Source organism: Camponotus vicinus, unplaced genomic scaffold, assembly GCF_025532165.1.
Source record: "Camponotus vicinus isolate PSW18456_S1 unplaced genomic scaffold, iyCamVici1.0 SCAF_2, whole genome shotgun sequence".
Lineage (NCBI taxonomy): Eukaryota > Metazoa > Arthropoda > Insecta > Hymenoptera > Formicidae > Camponotus > Camponotus vicinus.
In genome coordinates, this window is record NW_028141956.1 from 12540083 (window position 1) to 12563211 (window position 23129).

Below are 23129 nucleotides of genomic sequence, written 5' to 3' on the forward strand. Positions count from 1 at the left end.
GATCAGTTGGTAAGAGCTTTAAGACCCGTTTCATAAGATCCTCTCGATAAACGTCGGCGTGATAAACGTAGCGCAATAAGACGTACGAGAGCGACGAAAAACTCGTTCTCACGATTTAAATACGAAGCGTACACATAGTGAGTCAGCAACGCAGCGCCGCTTATAAGCCGCAACGCTAACAGTGTATCTTTCGTCTCTGCTTTATGTATGACTCACGAATTACAAGTATTTTTCGATTGGCGCACACACGAGGGTGAGACCCTCGACTTACGAGCGCACCCTTCGGTCCCAAAAAGCATCGGCGAGGGAGGTCTGCCTCCTCCGTCATGTGTTGCTCGACAGTGATTCTCAAATCAAGATCACGTCATAATATACGCCGATGAATATTTGTACACAGTCAAAAATTGCGCATCCGTATGTTAAAATTTTCTTGTGTTACCACGTTTTGATTAGTACTTAAATGTAAAATTAACATACAATTTATATGTTATTATTTTTACAACGTTTTCATGTGTTACATTTATGTCAACTTCATAACTTAACACTTTGTATATGTCTCTTAGAAATGGAATTATTTTGAGTATTTTTAACATAATCATTTTAAACAATCAACATGTCTCAGTCAGTTTAACATTCTAAGAAAAGTTAAAATGAATCTTCAAATAATCTTGAACTTTGACATACAAAATAATCAATTTACTAAAATCATATGTTTCTATTACAAATAATTTAAGTTGAAATAATTACTATTATATGTTAATGTCCTACAACAATTCTTACGAGTTATTGTAACTATTTTTTCATGTAATCTTTAATTAATTTGTATGTTATTTTTATATTACACTTAAAGTCACAATAACAAAAATAAATGTAAAGTATTGTGTCAATTATTTAACATTTTAGTTTGTCAATAAGTAACATACGACGAATGAGTTATTTTAACTTAAAATTTAGATTGGACTTTCTGGAACATGTGAACATGTGAAAAATGTTATGATTAACATTTTATTTTTACTGTGTATGTGCGTTTTTACTTGATGGAAAAAAATTATGATTCGTAAGATTTTAGCTTTCATCTTTCGTCTGTCAGTTTATTTGGGAGACTATCAGTGATATAACAGTATAAACGAATACTCGGTAATGATACTTTGACAAGTGATGCTTTGATAAAATTGACTGAAATTTCTTTGGATATCTTCTCGATAATTTTATCGTAAAAGTTGGAGTAAGTCGAAAGTCCCCTTAGATATATCAATAAACATATCACTAGAGAAATCATTTCGTAAGTATATATATATTTACTTTGAAAACTCTGTTTTTAAAAAATAAGATTGAATCGTGAGTGATAATGGATTTATGTAACTGAAAATGACTTTCTGCGAAAGACATATAAAAGTAAGAATTATCTTAATAGTGTTTCCAAGTAAAACAATCGTGTCTGCATATCTTTCAGAGACTCTGTCATCATCATATCAATTCAGTGGAAAAGCAAATGTTTAAAAAATTGTAGAAAACAGATGTTCTAACACATTTAACGTCCGACAAACTAAGGATTAAATTCACTTACGTAACAAAATCATAAAATAATTTAGAAAATCAATTTTTCAAGTAAGACTTACAAAATCAATTCTTCATATAAGCCTTAAAACAAAATTAAGTTCAGTCAGATTACTTTTGACAACATTATATATACGATTTCATGATGTGACAGATCTAATCTACAATGATCTTATAGAAATATATGCAATTTAATAAAGAAAGAAAAATAAGGAAAAAGATAGCATATCACGAAATTATTAATAATTGGTTGACAGCTTATCACAAAATACTGCTATTTTTACGTGTACAAATATTGTCAGATTCTTCCAAGAAGTAGTATATCAGTGAGTATATCTAAATATATCAATAAAGGAGTCAAGATTTCAAAAATTCCACATTTTTGGATAAAGTCCATGCTATTTAAAAATAACTGATATATACCAGAAAAAACCGGCAAAAATTCATTTTTTGATACTTTTTAAAAACGATAATCGAATAGAAAATCTAAAAATATGAATGCCAGAACGTGATGGAAAGCGTTATATAAAGATAATTTCTCCGTAAAAATGATATTTTCATTTAATTTTGTTGTCAATTTACATAACTGTCCAACCAATTTGGGATCAATTAAAATTAAAAGTTTTCCAATTTAATTTTCCAATTTAGCTTTATCCAAAATAAAATCCGAAATAGATTAGAAATCGATGTAGGAAATAATATCAATTAATTTTTCGTTACAAAATATTGAATGATAAACATGAAAGCAGATCTATATTGGTAAAGATTTTTCTGTTGCATTTTTCTCATTAACTTAAAAATTAATATAAAATTTAATGACATTTATATTCTTTTTATTTTAAAAATATATTTTACGTATTAATTTAAATAAAAAAAAAGACTATTATTATATTGACTTTGTTCTTCTTTAAATTACATGACTAATATGATTTATTAATTAAAGCAAACATATCTTTTTATATAAAATTATATAAATATATGTATTTTCCCACGTCACATATATTAATCATTTTATAATATATTATATATTTATAATATTTATAGTTTATTTCATTGGAAAATCCAGGACAAGAGGAATTTACGGTATATGATTTTTCCTTCACCCCCCCCTGGATGGACTTCTCTGTCAACCCTAAAAAACTTCCTAAACTCTTCGAAAAGAGAACTCCGATCTGAACCGAACGAAGCTCCCAACCGCGTGATCGATGCTACCGATTTCGCGGGACAATCCGTATGCATATTTGACGACTCGCTCTCGCATCGCGCTTACCGAGATGGACTCGCCGTTCGCCTTCTCCCCGTCCAGTATCCTCTGTCGCAAGGCCAGCCTGTCCATGCTGGCGAGCCTGTAGCTGCCGCCGGCCTCGCGGTCCCTGCTGAGCCGCTCGGCGGCGGTGCCGACGCCACCGCCGTTCGAGCCGGCGTTGAAGCTCGAGGTATACTTGGGTAGGGTCGGCGGCGGCACTTGCCGCGCCTTCTCGCGGCTCAGCATCGTGCTGTTGCTGTAGAGGAAGGACGAGTTGCTGTTGTTGGGCAGGCCGCGGCCCCCGGACGGCGAGATGCCCGACGACGCCGTGGACGACGCCGTCGACGACGACGACGACGCCGACGGCGTCTTGATGCCGTTGCTCTGCGCGCCGCCCGCGGTGCCGTTCTGGTTCTCCGTGGCCGACATTCCGTCACCCCGCTACCGACGTACGCGGGCTACTCCGGCTTCCTTTTCTCGTCTCTCCGACGGAGGATCGTCACCGAAAGGCTCTTGGAGGGGGATTTATTAATCCTTGAACCGAAAGATCGGAGAGATAGTCAACAGGTTCGCTCTCGTGTAATTATGTCATGTATACACGTGTGGTGACACGTGAGCGCGTAATGTCATCTGTCATCTGTCAGAGTCGGATTTTTCATCGGATGATCCTGGTAGCGAATGTGCGATCTCTGAGACTACTCGGAATATTTCGATTGCGTTCTTTGAAATGAATGTCATAGAAATGAATTTATTGATATGTCATAGAAATAATATGAATAATTTATGATATGTCATAGAAATGAATTTATTAATTAATTCATTCATAATGTGTACATAATAGCGTATGCAAACGACGGTATATGCGCACATTATATTAAACAAATTATTAATTATCATCGAATCTTAGAGATATTTCGGTTTAAGGATTAATATTGTGGAATATAAGAGTTACTGGCAAGTCTCGATTTTTCATAAAACTGCAATTTTCGCAATATTATTCGGGTAGGAAATCGTTACTTTATTAATTATATATTTATTTATATATTTTCTTGACAGAGCGTAAAAAATATTATTTTTTAAATTTATTTTTATCAAATCAGATTAATCAAATCGGTAATTTAAAAAATAATTATAATGTTTATTTTTTAAGCTTTAATTATACATTTCACATAATTAAGTTATATTTACAAATTTCTAAATTTACAACAATCTATAATTTTATAATTCGAATGTGATTAATCTATTAATCTATTTATTACCTTATTTATTATCTTCTAAAAAGCAACATTTAATGATTTTTTCTAAATATAATTATTAAAAATTATGAAGAAATTTTGACAAAAATGCGACTTAATTTTAATATCAAAAATAAATGCGTAAAATACAATAATAACAAAAATAAAATATATTCTCTAGACGTCGTCTTCTCGGATTACTAGTTACGACACTAGTATATATGTCTCGTATTATCGATATGCAGTTTTATGAAACAGAGTCTAGCTTCATAAAAAAAAATTGTCACAATGGTGATTCGAACGACGTATAAAATGCACCAACGTGCGTAAATTATAGATCGACTGTGCATTCCAACGCGCGCCAATCGAAAAGAGCTTTAATTTGTTCCCGCGAAACTTTATTTGAGACACGCTCAGTAGTATCTTCTAACCCATCCGACTAGTCTATAAGTACGAGATAACGTTGTTACCCCGATTCTTGTTCGATAATGGAAAAATGTGATCAATTTCACGATCAAACAGATGAATCTCACTTTTTTTACGTACGTATTTAAATATATTATATTATTTGTAAAATGCATTAATGTGTTTCATTAATGAGTAGCATCATTATTAATTTGTCATAAATATACGTAAAAAATAGAGAATTTATATATGTATTTATTTTTTTATTATTTTTTTTGTAATCTGATTTGTTGACAAAAAAATAGCAAATATTTTAAGATATATACACACGCAATTTTATAATAAAATTTTTTCTAATAAATTTTCTAATAAATAATATGTAATAAATTATAAATCTAATTCTAAAAAAAAATCAGAATTGCAGTGTAAGTAAAAATATTGCTACTTTTCTCGCCAACAAAATCAGATTATGGAGAAGCTTTAATATATCGGCTGTATCGAAGACGTGAGCTTTTCAATGCGCGCGATAGAGTCGAATGATTCCTCTGGCAAAAATGTTTTAGGTAGAAGAAGAGAAAAGAAGTCTCTCGATTGGGGCGTCGGAACACATTGAAAGTCGATACCAGATGCGGTTTTATTTATCCTCGCCGCGAGAGAGACGGTGTTCCGTAACGAGACGAGTTCCATACTTGTCTTATATTCCGCGAGGATAATCGGGCGACGACGGAGGCGGTGTTTCTCGTTTCGGTTTCGTATCTCGTATGAACAAACGTGGCATTACTCGGAATCGATCCACAAAGGCAAGGAATGGAAACATGAGGAAGCAATGTTACTGATATTTTCGATATCGAACTAGAAAATGCAGCCATATATCTCTCCAAAGCCTAAATATTGTCAAAAGATTAGACATTTTATATAAAATTTTTTTTTTAAAGTTCAACATGTAATAAAAAATTATTTAATTAAATTAATTATAAATTATTTGAATTAATTTAATTAATTTAGACAACTAATTTAGGCAAATAATTTTATATAATGTATAATATATAATATATAATATATATTATATATTATAAAACATATTATAAAATATTATAAAATTCGAGACAGAATTCTATTTATAATTTTATTATTTTATTGTGCCATATGTTTCAATGTAATATATTAATATTTTGATTTGTACATATTTTACGCTTTCAAAAATTTTCTAATACATAGCAAATATATAAATTAGAATTCTGTCTTCGATTTTGTCGTAAATTATAGATCGACTATATAAAGAGAGATCTTTCAATCTTTCAAGAAACTTATCATTGATAAATTGAATATCGTAGATACTAACGTATCTCATTGATTTATGCGAAGCATGTAACTCTGTAATGAAAATTTATTGCCAATAAAAAACTACTTAATGCAATAGTAAATATACTCAATATTCTCAACTATCAAACTTAATTAAGCAAATACACTATGTATCTCATACAGAGACTGCATTCTCAATTCAATATTGAAAAAGATTGTGAAGATTTTGTTTACATACATCTCATATTCAAATCCTTCCAGACTTGAATTCGTGTGCAATGATTATTTACGCATAATCGCTCGATGTTGACTCACACTGTCTGTATCTTTCGACTCGCATGACTACGATATTAGGAATGTATCGCGAAATAAAAGAAATCGAACATTAATCGGAATAAAAAAATTACTCCCATCGTTTAACTTCAATGATCGGTCGCGATCGAAAAGAGAAAGGATCTCTCCGTGAATACGGGACAAAACTGAGACACGTCATGCTACTTCCGGTTAACGAAAATTTTAATTAAAATTAAATAAATAATTAAGATTTCTTTCTAATGTAAAAAGATTTCTCAGAAATTTGATAAGGATTTTTGTCTACAAAATTTTAATTTAAATTAATTAAAATGATTAGAATTATATTTAAAATAATTAAAATTATATTTAAAATAATCAAAAATATTAGAATTATATTGAAATGAATTAAGATTAATTGTGTAATAAATACGAATTAATTAAATAGATAAATAATCTCAATTTGACTGTTGATTGCAACAGGGCAGCTTCTGATTCGCTGCAGTTTAGAAAGAGAGAGCGGTATAATTTCGATGAATTTTCCTGTGTACATAAATACGAAAAGAAGCACATCCCATGCCGCGTTTCCATTGTGACATGCAAGTAAACATAGAGGTCACTTTCGCGCGTCCACGCCATCGGAACGTCGACTCATCGAAATTACACCGGTTTCCGTCCTTGACGTTTGAATGGAGTCAATATTTCGTTAACCGGAAACAATAGCTTGCCCGTCCGCTCGATCTCCCTCGCTCTCGAGAATAAATATCGAGAAAATTTCTGGAGAAGGAACATTTCTCGAGTTCTCATGTTCGAAATAGCCAGTTACCGAACTGATATCGACGCGATTCCCAACGAGAACACCACCTGGCCGTCGCACATGCACCCGAAAATCGAGACGAGGCAAGCTACTAACCTATCTATGTCCTTTGTGATGAGCACTAAAAAACCTTAAGGTTCGCTGCGTAGGTAGTGCGAGGACTTTTTCGCATGAAAGGAGAAGGACGGGACAGAGAACGCGTCGGAGGAAACACACAGACACACACCACGCGCGCGCGCGCGCGCACGCCCGCGAAAGAGCGAGAAGGAAAGAAACGGAGACTGTATAACGTGCGTCGCACTGTGTGCGGGCTCCCGAGGGTCGGAGCCGGCGTTGCCGATGATTCACGCCGTCGGCGAGCCGGTCGAGCGTGGCCGCGTTTTCACTCTCACTTGGCCGTTCATCGCGTTTTACACGCGTCCCGCACGCGCGAATGTAGAGGGAGGACGCGAATGCGACGACGCGACGCGTATAATTGACCACCGCACCAACGAAACGCCACAAGATTGCACTAAACGCGTCCTCGACGAGAGCTCGATACGCGCGACGCGCTCCCCACGACCGACTCGTACGTACTGCGGCGACCACGCCTGACGCAGCTGCCGCGAGGGGGAAGAGAGCGAAAGAGGGGGGGAGGAGACTTTGTGCGCCGCCGCGGCGCGATTCGTGGTCGTAGCGCGCATGCGCCGACCAGCCGCGGACGTCGACGGCGCACGCGCCGTCGGTCACTCGCGCAGATCAGTCAGCGCGCTCGATGCTGACGGCGCGCGAGCGAAGCCCTATCGCCGTCGAGTGTCGATACTGCAGTGTCGCATCCTTTCAGTCGCTTGAGCGGACCTTTGTTAGGGCTTCGAAGCGAACACTCTTGCTTTCGTTCGTTGACAACTTTCTTTGCTTTACGCATCAAAATCAGTAATAAAAGACATCTTTCTAAATTAATGTGTTCTGTCAAAATTTAATAAAGTAATAACTTGGATTTTTTCTTTGTATATTATTCTTGTTTGATATTTTTTTGCAGACACTCATTAATTTTATTAAAACAAATCGGTTACAAATGCAGTTGTAGAAAATTGTTATGGTATTTAGATACATTGTTATATTAATGAATAAATAAATTATTCATCTTGAAACTAAATTTTCACAAATATTTAATATTTAATATTCAATATCGCATAATCGTAAAAAACGTAAAATTCATGTCGTATGCAATTATTTAGAAAAATGCGTGCAAGAAATATGTGTGCGACAATTTAATTTATTTAATTAATGAGATAAAAATGGAATGATATATTATGTATTAAATTACTGCGGTTAGAATTGCTTTGATTAGATATCCTCGATATATGATATTCATACACGTGCGTCCTGGCATCAAATATCAAGAGGACATCAATAACAGGGTTACATATAATAATAACAACAAAAAAGTTATATTAGTAACAAGAGACTGAGAAAAATAGAATTAACAATATTCTGAGAAAAATATCTGATAGAAAAATTCATTATTTTTCACAGATTAAATACGCCTCTTGAGCTATAAATACTCCCACAACAAGATCCAGAATAGAAATCATGCTCACAAACGCAATTCATAAATTCTTCAACAACTAATTAATTGGCTAAATTAGAGATAAAGAGAGAAGATTGGAGCTATTAGTTAAACAGTAATTTAGTATGTACGCTAAGTTATTTAGATCTCGACAACTTTTGACGAGAATCTTGCGTGCTTTCGTGACTGAGAATTAAACTCGAAAGGAGTGCAGGATCAGAAATGATCTTATCAGCGATCGTTCCTCTGTCAACGAACACGCATCGCGTTGTAATGAAACATGATCGCGCGCCACTTCTAACGACGAGAGTGCGTCGATTAGCTCTAAGTGATTCGAGCACGTCGGTCTCGATTTCGCGATGTCAACGCTCCCGCGATCAAGCGCATTGTCTTTGCGCTTGTTATTCTAACGCGTCCACTAGGAAGTACGCATAGCGAAATGCCCGGACAGCATGTCGATTGCGACCTTAATTGGACGTCGAGCTAATAAGAGCACCGAACTGTTAACCACGCGTGTCGTGTTGCGTGCGTGCGTACGTACACGTTCGAACGGACGAAGCGGACGAAGAATAAAAGGACGTCTCGAGTGGAATGCAACTCGCGACAATGCATCGCAATAAGTCGGGTGGAAACTCTCTCGAAATCATTTCTTCGCCAAACAACGCATCATATAATCCAAATATATAATATAAACAACGCATCATATAATCCAAACATATAATATATATCAACTAGTTCGTATATTAATAGTTCGTTATATTAATTCGTATATTAATTAATATCCATTAATTCGATTTTATGTATATATACAGGGTGTTTCTTAATAAGTGCGAAAAATTTTAGGAGATGATTCTTTGTCGAAAATTAAAGGGGGTTTTTCATATAAACATATAGTGGAGTTACACTCCAAAAATGGGGGTAAAAATTAAGTTTTTATTTTTTTCTCAAATTTGGAACAAGTTAAGGAAATGAAATTAGGTGGATATTTTCTACTAGTAAAAAGGTTATTTATTATTAATATTAATTAATATTTTTATTATTATTATTAATATTTTTTCAGCCTCTCGTATTGTTATGAGGGGAAACTAGCAACTCCTATTCAATTTTTATTAGAACTTTTTAATGGGCCAGAATATGATCATCTAAAAATATGCATTAAAAAGTTTGATTTATTCAGAAACTTTTTTATTTCTTTTATTTTTTTCATAAAATCAGTAATTTTCAAGAAAAAAAATAAAATACGTCATCGTGCACGAAGCTAAATAGCATAGGTTTCGAATTACGAGAAGTTAAATTTTAAAATAAAAATAAAATTAGAGTAAATGTTGAAAAAATTGAAACAAAAACAAAATTATAATAAACACCTAAAAATCTAAAAAATAAAAACCTAATTTTTACCTCCATTTTTGGAGAAGTGTAACCCCACAGGGGGGGATGTAAGAGCATGTGTTTATATGAAAAATTCCCCTTAATTTTCAGCAAAGAATCATCTCCTAAAATTTTTCGAATTTATTAAGAAACACCCTGTATATGTAATATTTTATATAATTTACTTATTTTGAGTTTCAAATTCGATTTTAAAAATATATATGCATATATACAATATATATATAAAATTGAAATAATTATATACAATATTTATATGTATATAATTGAATATATATATATATATATATATATATATATATATATATATATAAATCGAATTAATAAATATTAATTGATATACGATATATATTATACATACATGTGCAGATAAATTTCCGAATGTATGTGCTAGAATGTCACATTTCCAAGTATTTATATAATATTTATGTAATATTTGCACAAGATAGTTGTGTCTCTATTAGTATATTATCAATAAAAAAATTGTCACGCGAATGATGATACTATGACTACCTGTTGAGACTCCTTGTTTTTCTGGCAATTATATCTGGCGAGAACGGCCGGGTTCAAACGGCGTCTCGTCGACGGGTCCGTCATCGACATCGTTTATCCGATTGCTCGCCAATCGTCAAATAGCAACTCGCTGATTCACAATATATATCGCACTTTCATCAATAGTCTAGCTCGACTAGCTCGGTTCGCGTCGTGTATAGGAAACGCACTATCGTGTCCCGAGAAATCGCGTTGATTCGATCACGGAAACGCGATCAGAAATTTACTCGAGAGCGATTTTCTCGCAATTCGATCGATCTTGATCGTTGGCGCGAAACTGATAACGAAACGGGCTTGGCTAGTAAAAATCCACCGGGATAGAATTTTTATCTACTTGCAGCTTTACATCGATACGTCTGTACAAAACCGGAATGTTGTTCTACGGTTTGGAGACGGAACGATAAATTTCATAAGTTGCTGTTCCGTGAAATCAGAAGCTCGTAAAGAAACTTGATACGTTATATTTTACAATTCTCTCTATTATATGTGTAGATAAAAGCTTAGTAAATTTTCGTGAAATGTGCAATCATTTATGAACACTTATTTAATTTACAAGCTCATGGATGAAAGATTTTGACAGTTATGACGTTGCTCTCAAGTTATTGATGAAAAATAGTATAACAAAAAATAATAAAAATAATAAAATCAAAATTGATCAATTTAATAGAATATTACTGTTCATTCTGTTACATATAATAATATAATATTCAGAAATTAAATTGTTAATTTCGGCATTTATTACTTTTAGCACATAATAAATATGTCAGTGCAGTAAAATAAAGAAACTTAATAGAATTGTTTTTTTATTATGTGTAAAAAAGAAACTTTTGAATATACGTCAAACTTTATTTGTTTTTTATGTAGCTTGATTGTGATAAAATGTAAATTAAATTTTGTGAAAATATTTATTATTTCAAAGTTTATAAAATAATTGAGAATATGACAAAAATATTTTTAGAAAATTTGTATGCTTGTATTGCTTTTATATAATTTTTTTATATTTATTACAAAAATAAGTATAAAAATAATTGTTAAATTGCATCGTTAATTTATTAAAATTATACCAAATTTATAAATTAATCATTGTGTTTCAAACTTCAATACAGTTTATTGGTTTGAATTATTGGTTAGATACGAAGAATTTATTGAATAATTTACGCTTAATATATTTGTTGTTCCTTATCTCCAAGAGTCGTAGGAAAACATCGGTGTTGTAACTTCAGCTTAGAAATTGATGATACAGATTATAATACCAGACTGGAAGACACAAAAAAATAGATAATCGTCTCACGAAAATTCCAATGACATTTTTTTTCCTAAATTAAATATTTTGAAAAAAGTTTTCAAGATAAAAATATAAAAATTATACACTAGTCAAAAAAAAATAAAGAACACTTTTTGAACCCTAAAAATTGGGCTATTTTCAAACCGCTGAAACTCATCAAAAAATCATATCGTAGATAAAAAATTAAAAAAGCATTTTGAAGCTTGAAGTTTCAAATTTAACGCGCAGTTGGTGGTTTTTAAAATTTTTTATCTTCCTTATTTTGCGCTTTAAAAAAGGACATAGTGTTTAGCTCTTTAAAATTATGTATTTTTCACGTTGCAATTTGATAAAAAAAATTTTTTCGAGAAAAAATTTCAACTCAAATTCCATAAACTGCAACATTTTGCTTACAAAACGCTTTTTTTTAAATTTTCCTACGATTTTTTTTGACCGAGCTACATGACTTCGAAACCAACATTCTTCAAAAAGAATGTCCAATTTTTAGAGTTCAAAAAGTGCTCCCTATTTTTTTTGACTAGTGTATATTCACAGAGACACACAATTTTTCTTTATAAATTTATATAAATTCTTTTTGATGGATGAATTAAAGATTTCCAATTAAATAAATAATATAATTCCATACATATATTAAACTAATCTGCCCATGTCGGATATACACTTTCGACAGTTTTGCGATTATCGTGTTGTGTAGAAACTGACACTCCGTTCGTCGAAAAATTAGCGAAATATTTCTCTCTCGCACCGTGACACTCGTTCGATCGATTCGAGGTCCGCGCGATCGTCGTGCAAACTGAACTCACGCGACCACGGTATTAATATTACGAACACGAAGCCGACTTGTACAACGATCGGAATGCGACTAGCCTTATCAGAGCGAAAGAGAGAGAGAAAGAAAGAGAGAGACAGAGAGAGAGACTCACCGCTGTCGTGGTGTCCGAAGCGACCGTGACGGTGATGACGTTATCGTCGTCGTCGTAGTCGTCATTGTCATCGTCGACGTTGCCCATGTGGTCATCCAGCATCCGTGCAGCACCGGAAACAAGCCAGAAAAATGGATAGGGAAGCGGGGTAGGTAGATAGGAAAAGGAGACCCGGGTTAGCACCGCGATAAGGACGATAAAGAGCAAGGATCGTCCGGGACGTGAAAGGAAAGGGAAGGAAATGTTACGTTAGAATTGTATTTTTTACGCTTGTTTATCATTGGGGCATTTTCTATTACAACTGTCCGTTGTTGAATATTGTCTATTTATAAAATAAATATCAAATATTTTTTTAAATAGTACATTTAGGATAATAATCTTGTCCGATTATACGTATTTCTACCAATATTTTTTTTTAATTATGATTGGTTGTTCATATTTTATAAGAAAAATATCTATATATTTCTCGAAAATGTGTCATATTGTTAAAATTCATTAAAAAAGATTTCCTTCTAAATTATAAATTAAATAATGATCTTTGGGGTCAATTTATTTATTTTTTCTTTTAAATCAAGCCTTTGGAATAAATTATATTCAAAAAGTTCTTTTTCTTCCTCCCCATAATATTTGAAATATCAATCGAGAATTTTCAAAGTGAAGGCAGAAGAAAAAAATTAGAAGAAAAGAAGAAATCCAAAAGAGGGAGGTATACGGAAAGAGCAGGTTCCTCACGTGAATCGTGCAGAGCGATTGTGGAAGTCTCCATCCCGATTATCCGTCTGATATCTCCGTCTTATCGTCGGATTCTATCGCGATGAATCGTCCGAATCGTGGCCACGCGCGCTGCACCGAGGGGTGCCATCGACGGAAATAGATTTTCCGAAAAGTACGGAGATTCCGGGGTTGGATTTTAAATATCGCGCGATATATACAATGTACCAGCTACGCTAGGCATGTCGGATATATCGAGTCGAAGAAATCGAAGAATCGTTTAATTAATGTCTCGATCAAGCGATCAGATGCGCGATCGTCGAAAGACGTTGATTTGATACTTGATAAATAATTGTCAGGCTGTCACTTGACAGAAAAGATCTGCCCACTCATAGGTTTAATAGTTCAAAAATTTCGTGTTTTCTCTTGCATTATTTTTATATAAATTTCTTTTACATTTGTAAAATTTTTATTTCATATATTTACTTTATTTAATATATTTTTATTTAATATATTTATTTTATTTAATATTTATTTTATTTAATATATTTTTATTTAATAAAAAATATGTACAAAAATGTATAAAATATATATGTATAAAAATGTAAATATATATATTTTATAACTATATATAAAATATGTATAAATAAACTGCGTCGCGCTGTTATTAAAATTTTTTTATAAATTCTTGTATAAATACAATTAATTAATCAATTAATCAATAATTATTATTTCCACAACTTACAGTTTAAATTATTGATTAGATACAAATCTGAGAATTTAATTTGCACGAGTAATTTGCGCTCGACAAGACGGTCTATCGCGAAGAAAATCCGTGCCTTTGAGAATTCTACGGATGCAGAAACGATGGAATCTATTACATTTATCTCGAGATATACGAATTAAAGTTCTCGCTTCGATTATCGCGAAGAGACGCGGAAGCTTGTCGCAAATTTCGATCATTCCAATCGTCGTAAGGAATGGAAGACGCGAAATAAAAAATAGAACTGACGGTAGCTTCGTTATTTGCACGATGCGGAAGACGATGGGATGCCACGAGATACGCGAATGATCGCGTCTTCGCGTGTCGAATACGCGATTCGCACTAAAGGCACATCGACTCGGGCGATTCGCGATCGCCCGGAGCTTCTTTCACGCGCGACGAAGAAGTCGCTTCTTCTGCCATCCTCGCACACGTTGCTCTTCCTTCCACCATCGCTCTCCTACATTCCTCCTCTCTCGCATTCCCTCCCAGCATTCTCTTAATCGATTAAGAGAATTGATTCTTTAACCCTGCGATGCCTGCCAGGTCAATCTTGACCGTTTTAACATGTGTAATATCTCTAGGGGAAATTATGTTAATATTTTATCACATCATATTTCTTTCATTTTATTAATATTTCTTATTTATTATTTTAATTATTCATTATTTTATTTATATTATTTTATTTATTATTTTATTTATTATTTTATTTATTATTTTATTTATTATTATTTATTATTTTATTTATTATTTTATAATTATTTATTCTTTATTTATATTGAAGAATATTTATGAAATATGAAAAAATAAATATTTAAGAGAGAATCATATATAATATATAATTTTAATATATATTATACGTAATCATATTATAGTAAAAAATTATAATAGCTATAAATCATATGTTACATAATTACAAATCATATATTACAGAGATAAATTATATGTAACGAATATACTGCATATGTCAAGCGTACGTTTTTATGTCAGATCTGCTATTATAGCTGATTGGGAACAGGCGTCCGTGAAAATAGCGGAGCGTTATCTATGCAGAACCAACAGCAGGCAATGACAATCTTATCTTAATGGGAAACTAATCGGGCGAGAAATATATTATACAAATAGTTAGAAATAATTTTTTAGTACTTCGTCGAACGAATGAGTAAGAGAATGCAATATTGCAAAGAAATAATAAAGAAAATCAATTCAAATTCTTAAAGTAATATTCATAGAATTTTTTTATGAATAAAAAAACTTTCATGTCTACACACACATGTGCTGATGTATATGTGTTATGCATGGGCATTTGTATAGATAAGTAAAATTTATGCAAGAGACAACTATAAATATATCGCTCTTTTTCAGAATTTATTTAAAATGTTTTTCAAATTTTTCTAGATAATTTTAAGATATTTATATGATCCTAATTGTAATATTAATTATTTCAATTTTGTAAATGAATCAAATATTAACTGGCTAAAATTATTCGATGCAATTTATTTCGCGATTTTTTGTCTGCAATAATTTCAGTAGCAAAAGTAGTTAAAAGATAATTAAGTAAAATGCTAACTCCTGGGGAAGCCATTTATGGATATAATATTTTTATACAAAAAAAGTCGTTGACACTTAATATAAAAAGATATAAAATATGTTGGTAATAAGTAATATAGAAAGTTATGACTAATAATATATAATGAAAACAAAGAGTCTCCGAAAGACACCTGTCTCGAGACACCTGTTAAAATCAATCACAGTACAAGAGAAAGAGAGAAATAAATACAACTCGTAAAGAAATACGAACTGTAAATAGACTACTGTCAAATTAATTCTCAGTGTCAATTACACGCGTCTGGACAATTAGTGGACATTACAGCTTCCAGAAACGAGGGAGAGAGAAACGGACAGACGCTCGTTGATGGCATCAGATTGATGCTCCGAAAATAAAGCAATCTCTTACTCAATTCTTACTGCGATCAGGGAGATGTCGTACACGAGGAGGGGGGAGAGAGACAAAAGGGGGAGAGACCGCTAACGAGAGACGTAATTAATCGGGATTGTCGGTAATCGTTATGAGACGCGGGGCGTATCGGTAGGTTAGGTCGGTCCACGGCGTGTATCGACCAGGCGCGCCTTATTGACGGCGAAATTTCGACGGCGCCCAAAATGGTGTCGGCGTATCTCGCACCTGCCACCGTCGACCTGACATTCCGTTCATCGCTTACCACTTCGCTGCATCGTCGCTATCGTCGTCCTTGCCGTCGTCGTCGTCGTCGTCCTCGTCGTCGCCGTCGTCGTGGTCCTTCCACCGGGATCCCGTCACAGCTCATCGATCATAATCCTGCGCTCCTCGACGAGGACGACGAGGCGGGTAAACCGTCCGTCCTACCGGCGTGCTTTACCTCGCATGCCACGCGAGAGACGAGGAGAGACGCGACGCGACGAGGGTTACTTTTTCGGCGATCACTCCGGGAACGCGAGCGGAGGGAAACGCGACGCGACAGGGACCGAAGACTCGAGGCCGCGACGCTCGCGATCCGGCTCGCACTTTTCAAATATTCGCGTAGGTCAACCTCGCACGGCGATTCGAGTGTCGCTGACGTCGCGGGCGCATGCGCGCGAATGCGACGCGGCGATTGGCCGCCCTGGCGTACGTGACAAGTGACAACTTGAGAGAGAGAAAAATCCCGGGCGGCGTCCGCGCCATCTGTCGCCGTTTCGTGAAAGCAAACGCCGGTCACGTGACGAGTAACAACCGGGAAAAAGCCACGGTTTCGAGGATGATGCATTCGGAGGTTATAGACTGAATTGTTTGGAGACATTTTTGAGCGACAAATATACTTTTAACTAACGTAAGTGTTTAATCGCTAGACGATAAAGCAATAAATATGTTCAAGTGATAAATATCTCCGATATCGGTGAAATCTACATAGTTTTTATTTTAGATTATGGGGAGAGTATGCTGCGTCTTGGGATGTCCATCGGGCGGAGATGCCCCGTCTCACCAGATTCCCAAGAATCCAGTCCTTTTCCAGAAATGGAAGAACATAATATACTCCGAGAAGATTCAACATCTGACCGATGAGCAGATAAGCAAATGTGCCGTGTGCTATCGGCACTTTGCCGATGATGATTACCTAGTGACGTTTAGAGTGAGAAAATTGAAGCGGGGCAGAGCGCCTTCTTTAAACATACCAAACAAACCTGCTGCTAATAATTGCAACTCTAGTACAGGAGAATCGGAAATTAAGACTGAATCGGAAACATTCGACGCGGACACGAGCATGTTTCTTGAAAATTTGAACACGGAAAGTCAAGGAATGGTAACACCAGAAATTGTGTTATTCGAAGATATTCCAGAAGACGCTGGATCCTATCTCCGTAAACAACTGCAACCAATTTTACCAGATAAGCCTAATGTAAAACAAACCAATCCAACAATGGAAAGATTTGAATTATGTTGCAGAAAAAGAGCATTAAAAAGAAAACGACGGAAATTAGTGGCTGAGAAATTAGTACTACTTCGACTTAAAAAACAAGCTGAACAATATGAAAAAACACCTACAATACAAAGGCTTTTATCTTCTTTAACGCCTAATGAAATAGCATTAATCAAAGCTAAAATACGGATTTCAAGGTACTCTCCAAGAGTATATGTAAAACTATATTATGACATCGCTAAGAGAAAAGCTCTTGGCCAATTATAAAATTTTATAAAATTTTATTTTATTGATTTTTTGAAACAAATTGAAAGAGAATTATAAGAAATTAAGATGCGCAACTTATTATCTCATGACATTTTTTCACATACAATGAAAGTTGAAGAAAGCATGGGATGCGTTATAATACAATTGACAACTGTAATAAACAATTGCATTTATAGAGGTTTCTTGTATGTCAACAAGAAACAATTTCACCATAATAAAACCAGCACAGTCTATTGTAAGTGTCTATTTTTATATTAGATAATTATATACAATTTACAAATAATTTTTCCTAATAAAAGAAATACGAATTATATATATATATATATGTATATTCAATATAATCTCCGATTTATACATATATTTAATACATACATATATAAATCAGATATATGACATACGATACTTTCCACAATATATATAATTATTATGCAGCGATGTATATTATTTAATTTTTGTTTTTTTTAGATGGCTAAAGAATAATAAACGTTCCAGATACGATTTTAACAAAGTCGCAATCTATTAAATATTGTCTAAACAGACGGAAAAGGTACGAGATCACGTGCAAGATAATTGTTCGAACATTGTGTCGACACAACGTGGTTTTACTGTATTTTTAAAAACGAATACATGAAATATACATTTATAATTATATATATATCTATATATATGTATAATTGGTAGAAGGATTATATCATTCTCTGAATATAGACCTCTGAAGGCTATCTTATCGCTAATGACGTCGTATAGAGTCGATAACGTATCCTCTCTGAACACATAATCTTGACGGGGATTATTCTGTTGAGCACTTCACTCGCCGGTGATGTATTTTTTTGTTGTTTTTTTTTCCATTTACTACGCGAGAGAATCGCTATACTGACAATAATCCAGTGATCCGCGTTAAGGAAACGCGCCGATAAATACTTATCCGCGCGTGATCGATTCCGCGGGACGGGAGGGAGGGGAATAAAGCCGATCGAATTGGTACAAATCAGAGGTACACAGCAAAGATACACCCTTTAGGATCGGTTGTCGTGTGCGCAAAGTATTTTTTTCGAGCGTAACACACATCCAAAAAGTCGTCCGACAAATTACGTTGAAAAATATTCTCCTTTATACACATTTATATATTAATCTATACATCTCTTATCGATTTATATTCTGGAGGTGCTGCGTGTATTTTTTTTTTTTTTAATTTTCTTCCTCTACGTCCACACACTAATTACGAAACACTGCGATTTCAAAAATGTGCTCGATCCTACGACCGATCTCAAAGAGTTAGTGTTCCGTCGTCTGTATATAATTAGGAAATACTTTCCCTTTAGTTTTGCATGTAATTATTATACGGAACGCGCATTAGCTGGCTTGAATTTCAACTTTCTTCATTGCTGATTCTTTTTCACAGAATTCAACGGTTTGAGAGAAATGCACCGAGTAAAAAATTTCTCATCTTCTAAAGTCTCGATCAAAGATTTCTCTAAGAATTCCTCAGCGATTTTTATACCATAGATGTAAGAATACAAGAAGTGAATAAGAAGAGGAAGAGTGTTGATTTAAAAACGGGATTTCTCGAAATCTGCGTTTTTATATATACGTTTTTTTTAATCGTCGATTGTCACTCAATACGTATAAATTAATTGATCATCGTCTCGTAAGTATTATTGTGATATAATTAAAGCCAATAAGAGATAAAAAGATAGAGATTTTTTTTTCGCTTCTCACAGCACGATGAGACGGATCGAGAGAAGATGTAACGAGCTGCGACAGACGGAAAGTTTCACGAAAGCGAAATTTTCTTTAAAAATCTGCGAATGAAGATCGTAGAAGATATCTAAAGGGAAAGTGTACAATCAAGAAAAAGGATAAATAATTATAGTTGTACCATAGCGGCATGTTTATCCCGACGCTTTTAGGCCCTGCGGAATAATGTTCGGGCCCCGAGAATTCAATGGGAACTCTGAAATGATAGCATTTCGATTTTTCCAAAATGCAAAAATTCCACTAGCAATGTTTATCTCGATCTCCGAGAGAATTTCATTTTATAGACTACAAACTACTCATACATAAATCATACATCATCGAAGGATACAGGACCCGAGCCCATTCTATGACGCCTAAACGCGCCCCTTGCATAATACGGGACAGTTTGTGCGTTGATACTCTTAAAAATCGATAGTATACATATATATGTACTGTAGGAGAACCGTCTCTCTCGATGCACGCGCGTTCGGACGAGCTATGAGCGTCGATCAACATCGGAATGTGTATTAATTTGATTGTATGTCTCCCTGGGCGCAATGTTGATCGATTCTGGTATTACGACAATCGCAAGCGTTTGTATTTTCAGCAATACGAGAGCGAGACGAGTGAGCAATATCGAATTAAATCGACAAGCTGCAGTGTCACTTAGTACAATACCTAGCTTCTCCTAATTCGATCAATAAAAATTTCGAAAGGCGAAGAAAATCTGTCAACAATCATAGTCATAAGATTTAGAGTTGGAAAGAAAGATCTTTAAGCTTCTTCATCTTTATCTTTAGATATCTTTAAATTATTGCACCAATTTTCTACATTTTTTTCTTTTTGTAGCCATTTAATTTGAACGACAAACGTCGAACTTTGTGTGAAATTAATGATGATGAAAATAGCATTTGTAATATGTACTTGGTCCAGCGATTATTCGACAGATAATCGTCGCTCGTTATCGATCATTTCGCATTTAAAGTCGCTACATTTTACTTGGCGATAAAAGCCGCGAGTTTGGTTTCTCGTCCAAACGCGTCTCTACTTAAACGAAATACGTGTCGTGCGTATCACACACATCTACCTTGATACGTGTAAATGATTGTCCGTGATTGTCCGTAGTTGATAGAATAATCACACTTCGATATCTTTCTATTCTTTATCTTTGCCTGCCTGTTTTAAAGTACGCAAGAAGAAGAAGTGGAAGAGCGAAAGAGAGAGTCCGCGGCCGCGGCCTCGACGTCTCTCGACCTCGTTTTGTTACTTTCTCCAAATGTGTGCTTAACGTTAAGGACACTTAACTTTGTATAATCTCTTATGCCATTAGTTAGAATCGTATGTAACCACACGAAAAACGAGATTCTTTGGGATTGTGTAGACGTCATGAGTGTTTGGAACGAGATTGATGAAACTTTGGCGTTTCCCGTTTTTCTCGCGCGAAGAATGAAAGCCGTTCACGCCGGATTAAAGATTAAAAGATGGATTTTGCACATATAAAATCCAATACGAATATAATCCGATTTTCGAATCTATTCCTTCTTATATTCAACAAATAATCTTATTTTTCAAATTGATGTTTATGGAATTTAACAATTTGAAAAATGATTTCCTCCCTTTTTTCCCCCTCTCTCTCTCTTTCTTTCTTTTTCTTTTTCTCTCAATGTCTATATATGTGTCAATAATTTCTATATTTGTTTATTTTAATCGCGCTGTATATGTATATGTATAAAGTCTTCTCTCTCTATGTAACATAAACATAGATATACAATCAAAAATCGAATTAATCAAAATATGATTATAAGAATTATATGATATTATAAGAATTATATGATATTATATGATATAAGAATTATATGATTCATTAAATTACATAACTAACCGCAGTACAATTTATTAATCATAGACTTTCCTGTTTTCTTCTCTTCCCTCTTTCTCTCTCTTTTTCTTAATGTTTACTTATACGCGTGTGATTTATGTATTTATTTTAAGAGTCTACTAAGAGTTTCTTCTAGTATGCAACATATACACAGATAGAATCAAATCAAAAATTAAGTTTATATATTGTTTAATTTACATTAGACAACAAAATTAATTGCGCGAGTGAATGTTTATTCTTGACTACACACGTTTTATAAACATATATCGTATATAAAATAAATGATGAAATGTTTGCTATTATTTCTCATTATTGTATAAGCATCGCTTGGCAAAGGCTGCAAATCATAGCTGGAAAGTAATTATTATAGTTAGAGAGAAAGGGAGAGGGAATGAGAAGAGTTTTTATGCTAGAGCGAATTTTACCACTTTGAATTTATAATTAACCCCAGGTAGCAAGATGACGTCTCCAGACGTCTTATGACGTACAATGACGTCTTTAAAACGTTATTAAGATGTCATTTGACGTCACCTGGGACGTTTCGATGAACAAGCATTTAAAAATTAATTGAAATCAAATAAGGAATTTACACAAAATTTATGATCAAGCTTCATATTCATGTACAGCATGAAAGCCGCAAATATCAAATAAAAATGAATTATTTTAGGAAGTAAATTCTGCGAAATTCTAATAATAATTTTCAATAACTTAAAAAATAGATTCTTTTTCGCATGTTCTTTTCTCTCTTTTCTCTCTCTCTCTTTCTTTTTTTCTCTTTTTCTAAATGTTTATATACACGCGTATGACCTCCATATTTATTTTAAACGCATTGTAAGGTTTTCTGCGTGTATATATGTAGTATAAAAGAGAGACAGATTAAATTAACCGAAATTTAACGTTTAATTTTCATTGGACGACAAAATTAATTGCGCGAGTGAATATTTGTGGCTACACATGTTTTGTAGATATATATAAAATGAAATCTTTCATTTATCATATGATGTATAATTTGTTTAAAGACAGTAGTACAGGAAGAAGTAGCTGCGATGGAGCAGAGAAAATTATGTTTAAAAAGAGAGAGAGAGAGAGAGAGAGAGAGAGAATTTTAAAAAAAGAGAAAGAGAGAAGAATTTTCATTCTAAAGTGATTTTTAACCATTTAAATTTACGATTAATGATCCAATGAAAGAATAAAAGATTAAAACGAATTATTTTGGGAAGTAAAAATTCCTTGAATTTTCAATGTTATAATAATTTGGAAAATAAATTCTCTTTCCTGTTCTTTTTTCTTTCCTTTCTTTTTTTTCTTTTAATGTTTACATATACGTGTATGTGTTCTATATTTCTCTTAAACGCGTTGTAAGATTTTTTTTCTATATATGCAATACAAACAGAGACAAATATAGTCTCAGATCAAATTAATCGAAATTTATAAAATTTATAATTTTATTAATAAATTATAAATATTTATAATTTTATAAATAATACTTTATAATTTTATTAATAAATTATAAATTTATAATTTATATTTTCATTAGACGATAAAACTAATTGCGAATTAATTTTGTGGTTACAGTTTTACACACGTCCATTATAAATATATGGACATTGAAATGTATTTTCCTGTTCATCTTTTGGTGTATAATTTGCTTACAGATACAATATAGCTACAAAATGAAGGGATAGAGCAATTATGGTAATTACGTTTAGAAAAAGAAAAAGAGAGTGAGAGAGATTTTTATAAAGATCCTAGAATGATTCTTATTAATTTAAATTTACAATTAACGC

The 23129-nt window shown here is 33.5% G+C and overlaps 2 protein-coding genes across 12 annotated transcripts in view; one reads left to right on the top strand and one right to left on the bottom strand.

Annotated features, from left to right (window-relative positions):
- Positions 1-16600, bottom strand: part of Pnut (septin 7-like protein pnut) — a 45278-nt gene extending 28678 nt beyond the window's left edge. For 2 of the 8 annotated variants that reach the window (XM_083092471.1, XM_083092467.1), the window contains exons 1-2: positions 6950-7436; positions 2828-3337 (exon numbers count right to left, since the gene is read on the bottom strand). In XM_083092471.1, coding sequence (XP_082948597.1) covers positions 2828-3232 — 405 coding nt within the window. In that variant the 5' untranslated portion in view covers positions 3233-3337; positions 6950-7436. Of the gene's footprint in view, positions 1-2827; positions 3524-6949; positions 7437-10301; positions 10701-12548; positions 12660-16242 lie in introns of those variants that run through there. The other 6 variants (XM_083092472.1, XM_083092470.1, XM_083092473.1 and 3 more) reach the window with 5 other exon arrangements.
- On the top strand, positions 16228-21363 carry LOC145967520 (uncharacterized). Of its 4 annotated transcripts, none has more exons than XM_083092510.1 (5): positions 16228-16871; positions 16965-17656; positions 17839-17961; positions 18192-19374; positions 19448-21363. In XM_083092510.1, exons 2-3 carry the CDS (start codon positions 16968-16970, stop codon positions 17840-17842), a joined length of 693 nt encoding a protein of 230 aa, XP_082948636.1. In that variant the 5' UTR covers positions 16228-16871; positions 16965-16967; the 3' UTR covers positions 17843-17961; positions 18192-19374; positions 19448-21363. The 4 variants fall into 4 exon arrangements, with proteins under 4 accessions (XP_082948636.1, XP_082948635.1, XP_082948634.1 ...); XM_083092509.1 differs by having other exon boundaries at positions 16965-17961; positions 18192-18273; positions 19129-19374; positions 19448-21359; XM_083092508.1 differs by having other exon boundaries at positions 16965-17961.
- The last annotated feature ends 1766 nt before the right edge of the window (positions 21364-23129 follow it).

Excerpts from the sequence above, each read along its gene's own strand:
- LOC145967520 (XM_083092508.1), top strand. The coding sequence starts at position 16,968 with ATGGGGAGAGTATGCTGCGTCTTGGGATGTCCATCGGGCGGAGATGCC.